This window comes from Chanos chanos, chromosome 2, assembly GCF_902362185.1.
Source record: "Chanos chanos chromosome 2, fChaCha1.1, whole genome shotgun sequence".
Taxonomy (NCBI): Eukaryota; Metazoa; Chordata; class Actinopteri; order Gonorynchiformes; family Chanidae; genus Chanos; species Chanos chanos.
The window spans coordinates 8228772-8236271 of record NC_044496.1 but is presented as its reverse complement, the minus strand read 5'-3'; the positions used below and the strand labels follow the sequence as shown (position 1 = coordinate 8236271).

At 42.7% G+C, this 7500-nt stretch overlaps 1 protein-coding gene across 1 annotated transcript in view; it reads left to right on the top strand.

The window, feature by feature from the left end:
• The window catches only part of lgr4 (leucine-rich repeat containing G protein-coupled receptor 4), a 41211-nt gene that overhangs the window by 11544 nt on the left and 22167 nt on the right, over positions 1–7500 (top strand). Inside the window, 1 exon segment of the mRNA XM_030765996.1 lies at positions 5451–5522. Coding sequence (XP_030621856.1) covers positions 5451–5522 — 72 coding nt within the window.

The window sequence follows — 7500 nt, the reverse complement described above, 5'->3', positions numbered from 1 at the left end:
GCCTCAGTTTTAAGTAAATAAATAAGACCTGTTTTCCTTAAATATGTTGTTTCCATTAATTTCATTAGTAAGCAACAATTAATATCCTATTAACAAGAGCGAGCTAGATAATAGAATATTATAATGTATTTGTAAAGGTCTTGCAATACAAGAACTTTACAAATACATTTATGAAGGATGCAAAATATCGTCTACTTATCGTTACCGACAACCTCCTAGAAAATATCGAGATATCATTTTTTGTCAATATCGCACAATCTGTGTGATTCCCAGATAGAGGAATTATTTCTACACTTTGAGACAGGTTGCTTTGTTAAAATTGTTTTTGTTTGTTTGTTTGTTTTTAATGTAAAGTGTTCTCTTAGGTATGGAAATGTGTTTAGCTACTCCTGATTCAAAGAACTGCTTCTCACTGAGGAGTCCATAAAAAGACTCTTGTGTCTTTTTTTTTTTGTTGGTATTTCAGAACTTGAAGGTTATTTAGGACCTTTGTGACCTCTTTGGTTGAATCTGGTTGATTGAGTGTCAGTGTCACTGGCCTGTCAACAAAGCAGCACAGGCTTAAATGGATCCTCTCCTTTTCATCTGAAATGTGGTCTCTGAACTTCTGCCTCCAAGCTATTCTTTTCTTTGGGGGAGAACTGGAGGAATTTTTGTCAGATGACATCATTTTGTTAGTTGATACCTGGCATATTCCCAGTGTTTTGAGTTTAATCACAGTATGCGACTGTTGAAAGCAAATAAACTATTCATACTTGACTGAGTCAGAAACAACTTTTGGAGCTACACCTCGTGGGTGGAGGTCATTGTTGGAAAAACATGTCCAGGGTTTTGCTGTGCTGTTCCCACCTTTTTCAGCACAGGCCTATCTGAGCTCTCTCCTGGCATTCCTGTCAATCATCTTTAAAGCTTGTTCCTGGCACGGAGAAGTTTCCCTCCTTCTTGTAGGCTTAGAGCCAAAATGGCTGCCTGTCACACCCATGCACACTCATACCACATCTGCATGCCTTATCACGGGCTCTCCTGCAGGCCTTGGCATGGCTGCCATGTTGGCTCCAAAGCTTGTGATGTGGCTAGAGTGTGGCTATTCTGTGGTTTCTCTGTGGTCTGTGCATAAGTGAAGGCGGCTACGTTTCTTTGCCAGGCGGAAATGTAAAGCTAACCCTAGACCCTGAGTTTAGGGTCAAAAGCCATGCTCAAACTATCATCACTCATGCAAATAACCCACTGGCAAGTGACAAGTTACAGTGCACGGGTCACCATGCCCTGGGATTGGAAAGGGTTTGTTTTTGCAAAGCACAAACTATTTTTGTAAGGCCTTGTTTGGTTTGTACTTCTTTATGTGTGACGGCATTATCTTTTGAACATGGTGAGAAATCAGAAATGATTTTAACTGAAAATCTCTGACCTATTTTTTTTTTTTTTTTTACTTTAACGGCCGTTTCCTGTTGAGTGTGTTAGGTGTGGATAGTTTTGGAAGCTTGGAGGAGAGTATTGTCATCCCAAAGTCTCTCTCTCTCCCTCTCTCTCCTTCTCTCTCTCTCTCTCTCTCTCTCTCTCTCCCTCTCTCTCTCTCTCTCTCTCTCTCTTTCTCTCGCTCTCTCGCTCTTTCTCCAGAGAGAAGGAGAGCTCTGTTGTGACTTGACATGTTCTGCAGCTTAGCGTAAAAAATTAAAGGCCTGTCTTTTCACCTCCATCTAGTGCCTGTGTGAGTGTGTGTTCTTCTGACAAAAGTGCTCCAGTGGCTTTTCACGTCCTATTTCAGTGCTACCTGTGAAGTCGTGATAGTTCGCACTGGTCCTGCATTCCTGGTGTTATCTTACTGTTCTTGGTGTTTGGGCTCAGGGCTCATGCGAGATTTTAACAAGTACATTTTATGGGTTAGATCATCCCAAACAGAATACAAGTTCGTTCTTAAGTCAGGATACATAGTCATTTTACATAGCACACCAAAATATTCTCCAACAATATTTACAGAGGAATTCCACCCATGAGCACATCAGCTTTACCCAGTTTATGGGAGTTAAAGTATGTTCTACAACTGTGAATAACAGAGTTAGCAGAGCTTTAGCTTAGCAGTTGCTAGACCTTTTTTTTTTTTTTTCTCTCTGACAACACAGTACGAAGAGATGAAAATGCTTATATTGGAAGTGAAAACAACCTCAAAGTTAAGAGAGTTCTTACTTGTGTGTGTGTGTGTGTGTGTTTGTGTGTGAGAGTGAGTGTGTTAATGCTGTGTTTTGGTTGTCGTTTGAAATACATCACTTTTAATGTTCTTATAGCTTGTATCTTCTCTCAAGAGATGAGGTTCTGTCAAAGTTTGGAGTTCTTTTCATCTTCAGGTCCCATGAGGCAATGCTTACAATGCTACTTTGAACAGGCAAATAAAGATGATGGGTGTACAGGTCCAGAATTGACCCTTCCAACCAGTTCAGTTTGTCTGTGCCAGAAATATGCGATGTATCGCTTTTAAATACAAAATGCATGACTGTTTTGGTGCATCTCCAGTGTTATAACTTACATGCACAGCAGTTAAAAAGAACAAATCAAATTATAGTTCCACTTATGAGTCTATATGAAATGTTAGTGAATCATCCTGTACAGACAGTAAATGTTGAGTTTGAGGTACGTGGGAGACTGGAGTCAAACTGTGTGTGCATGTGCATGTGTGTGTGTGTGTGTGTGTGAATGTGCATGTGTGCCTGTGTGTGTGTGTGTGTGTGTATGTGTGTAGCCTACTCCAGTAATGGCTACAGAGTATGGCTTCATCTCCTGTCCCTCCCTTACGAATTGCCTGGAGCCCCAGACCTCTAATGAGGAAACCTGCCTCAGAGGCCCAGGGATCACATTCACAGACACACACACACACACACACACACTCCCTCTCTCTCTCTCCTCCAGTCCCACCCGCCTCAGAGAGACAGCAGCAGGGCCAAAGGCTGCGGGTGTCTGGGTGGGGGTGGGTGGGAAGGCTGTCAGCAATACATAATGTATCTAGCGGACCACCGGGGGCGCCGCACAAATAGGGGCCCAGAGACACCACCGAGGGAGAGAAGGATGGAAGAAGAGAGGGAAAGAAAGAAGGAGAGCATGTGAGGGGGAGTGAGGAGAGGACTAGGGGCTATGTGGCCCATAGAAAGTGGCCTGTAGGGTAATTGGATAAGGCAGGTAACCTGGGAATGAAGAAAGACAGCAAAGGCAACAAGGGTCACAACTGCAGGGGGAAAAGGGAGTGTGTGTGTGTGTGGGTGTGTTGTGTGTGTGTGTGTATGTGTGCGTGCGTGCACGCGTGTGTGTTTGTGTGCGCGCGCGCATGTGTGTGTGTGTGTGTGTGCGCATGTGTGTGTGTGTTTGTGTGTGTGGTGTGTGTGCATGTGCGCATGTGTGTGCGCATGTGTGTGTGTTTGTGTGTGTGGTGTGTGTATGTGCGTGTGTGTGTGTGTGTGTGTGTGTGTGTGTGTGTTTGCAGGACATGGTAATATGATACTCTGATGGTCCAGAGGCCCCCGTATCCACACTTTTTCAAATAAGAAGAGGTCTGGTGGTGAAATCCAAGATTGCTGTGCCTTTCTCTCTTTTTCTTTTCTGTTTTTTCTTTTCTTTTTCTTTTCTTTTTTCTTTTTTTGAAGGAAGGGGATTTGCCTCATTAGCAATCTTAGGATGTTTGTTCAGCTTTGTTGTCCTAGGTTTCCATGTAGACAATAAGAGGCCTCCCATCTGAAACTGGGGAATGAATTTTTAATCAAGACCTGCAGCCGAAAGGACGAGCACACACTGCCATCCATTTTACTTTACCTCTGTCAGCCTTTCACAGAGAGATTTTTTTCACATCTGGTCAAGGTTTTTCAAATGGTTTCAGCAAACACCTCGTCAAAAATGAAGCGCAGAATCCAAAACAGAAGAAAATTCTTTTTTTTTTTTTTTTTTTTTTAATTGCGGCGTCTGTTCTGTGATGCCTGACAGGATTAATGAGAGGCCATTTTTCTCTTACTTGTGTTGAAGATTCTCGTGTTTACCTCTGCTAGTCTGCCATTCAACCGCATTTCGCATCATTTATGAGCTAAAACATTAAGGACTGAACACATGCCATTCTTTCAGGGCAGACTTCATTATATAAAACATGTTTTTTTAATAGTTTAACTTGTCAGAGCTCAGCCTGCATAACAACCTCTCTTTCTCTCCATTTAATTTTAATTATAACATCTTCCCTCTATGGTCTTTAGCACAAACATGTGTGATTTAGGTAGGCAAGGCCTCTGGCTTCCCCTCGGTACGTCAGGTGTGATACGGAGATGGAACCGAATCCTTCTGCTCTTTGATTAGGATTGGTTTGGATGGGGCATGCAAACGATTTTTATGTAAGTGGTACAACAGAATGTAGTACCCCCTTAGACCTCTAGAAAGAGTGTCAATCTGCCCCCTTTTTCCTAGCTTGCAAGTTTTAGTCTCTTTTTTCATAGTTTGCATCCTCAAGTTGCTAACCTCATGCTTGTCTGTCTGCTAAAGTAACATGTCAGAAAGAGAGAGAGAGAAAGAGAGAGAGAGAAAGAGAGAGAGAGAGAGAGAGAGAGAGAGAGAGGGAAAAACACTCGGAGTCTTGCCTGAATTTTTGTCATGCTGCTACATGCCATTCCCCCCCCCCCCCCTCTCTCGCTCTCTCGCTCTTTCTCTCTCTCTCTCTTTCTCTTTCTCTGCCTCTCCCTCTCTGTTTCTCAGAAAACTGAGTCTCCGAAGCCCCTGAGCTGAAGGGAAGATGGGGGTGGGGGGTGTTTGTGGCGTATTTTAAGCTCACAAAGACCTTCGAGTTAAAAAAAAATGGCTATAATGAAGCATATCGGGAATATCATGTTGGCTGTCATTTCATGCAGGTTCCTGATGTCATGCTTTCATGACAAGTCAGGAGAACCAGAGTGTACAGTATGGTACAGTAGCTCTCTGGTTCTGATTCTCAGCTTTGATACAACCTTATTGAGGATTCCTTTCTATAACTGTACCGTTTTCCCTTCATCTTTTATCACACATCTGAAGCTGTCCCTTATCTGGCATTTCAACCTTACTATTCTCTGTTGGAACATGCAAAACACGAACATCATCTCCGTGAGTCAGACAGGGCAACATCAAGATACAAATGGATGTTTTTGCTTTGGAGTTAGGTTTTATGACTGTATTATCAACCATCAAAGTTACATGTGAAATTAACATTAAATTTTCCACCATAAAAAAAAAGAAAAAGAAATTAAAATTAAAACTACGATCTCAATTCAAATAAGAGTTTAAGTGGCTCTGCAACGTGAAGCTTTGTGAAACAGTGAGATCAGGTGTGGCTTGTCCTCTTGTTTTTTAAGGTGACCGGGACATTTGATGGCTCATGTTGTTTGAATGTAATTTTAATGCTCAGAAAAGTACGCTCAAGTTGTTGTTTTTTTTCTTTCTCTCTCTCATTTCCATAGTGACCTCAGCATGAACAACATCACAGAACTGCCCGCAAATGTCTTCAGAAATCTGCCCTACCTTGAGGAACTGTGAGTATACTATGTGGTTTTGTTTTCGGTTTATCTCAATTTTTCTCTGTTGGTCATTTGTTTGGTTTTTTTTTTTTGGCTTGTTTGTCTCTGTCTTTCATTCATACTGGCAACGCTTTGGCACAGAGCTACACATCGAGTAAGCAAATCATTCAAACCACAACCGTTTCATTTTTGTTGGCCATTTTACAGGAGGAAAATATCATTTTAGGAACTCAAGTGTTCACTGCATTCAATACAGCTTTTTATTGAGACAAAGACACTGAAAAATCAGCAGACCATGACTTTGAGTTTCCTTAGACACATTTATAACTTGTACTTCAGACAGAGAAACGTGATAAATTAAAGTCTATCAGAGGGACTGTTCCCTTTAATCCGGTAGTCTAACTGTTAACGGTCTTATGTGAACCACAGTCACTCAGTCAGCTCACTAAGTTGCCAGAAGCAGCTTAAGTTTCAGATGGTCACCTGTCCAAGTGTATGTGTGTGTGTTTGCGAAAGAGAGAGAGAGAGATAGAGAGAGAGAGAGCACAAGTGTGTACATATGTGTGTGTGTGTGTGTGTGTGATTGCGAGAGAGAGAGGGATAGACAGAGAGAGAGCACAAGTGTGTACATATGTGTGTGTGTGTGTATGTGTGTGTGTTTTTGCGAGAGAGAGAGAGAGAGAGAGAGAGCACAAGTGTGTACATATGTGTGTGTGTGTGTGTGTGTGTGTTTGCGAGAGAGAGAGGGATAGAGAGAAAGAGAGCACAAGTGCGTACATATGTGTGTGTGTGTGTGTGTGTGTGTGTGTGTGTTTTTGTGAGAGGTAGAGAGAGAGAGAGAGAGAGAGCACAAGTGTGTACATGTACGTGTGTGTGTGTGTGTGTGTGTGTGTGTGTGTGTGTGTGTCAGTCACAGTGCACTTTGCCACAGTCCTGCTGCGTGCAGGTCCATGGGTCCGTGAGTGAACTGAATTGGGAAAGCCCAGTCCGTTGTGTTTTTTAATCTGAACATTGGGAAAGAGTAGTGACCCTCTCAAAACCGTCCTCTCCGGGCATTTTTCATCTTTCCGTACCGTATGTGTTTGTCTTTTCTTCGCTCTTTCAATCGCTCTGTGCGTGTGGACGTCTGCGCACTGCGGGAAGTGCAGATAAAATCTGTCTACTAGATATCAGGTAACGCGGCTCCTAGACGACAAAATGACCAGCTCCCTAAGTCTATGCATTGTTTTTTTTTTTCTTTTTTCTTTTCGTTTGATGGAAGGCATGTTTTCTTACCCCGTGTGTGTCTTTCATCCTCTCCAATCTTTTCTCCCTTCTTTCCCAAACATATTCTTCCAGAGCTTTTGTCAAAGGGCAATTTACTTTTCATTGCATTGTGTGCAGGAATGTAAGGCAGGAAGGAATAAGGGAAAACAATGGTTTCCGTGACGACCACAGCTAACAACACACTTTGTCTTCGAGTATGAACTCTCTCTCTGTGTTTCTTTCTTTAAGAGGCAGGGCTTCTCAGAAGTAATTTTAGTGTTTATTGTGTTAAGTCAGGTGTTGTCAATTCTCATCCAGAGGGTTGTAAGTTCAAATCCCATCTTAGGATGTTGATAGTGACTTTCTTCTGTTTCTTCAGTTGGTCTCTGTCTGTGTGTGTGGCCTTAAGGTGACAGTGACCTGTGTCCGCTTTCCTCGAGGCAAACTTGGGGAGAGAGAGTGACACGCCCGGAGAGGAGATGAACATTCCCCGATTCATAGTCACGCTATCTTCCCCCTAACAAACACAAAGACACCGATACACACAAACACACACACACACACACACCACCCCCTCAGAGCACTCTCAGTCTAACTGACAGATATAGAGCTGTCAGGTACTAATCCTCCCCAAATTTGTGTTTGTCTGTGTAGATAAGTGTTCTCTGTCTTTCTCACTTGGTTTCTCTCTCTCCCTCTTTCACACACACACACACACACACACACACCACACACACACCACACACAC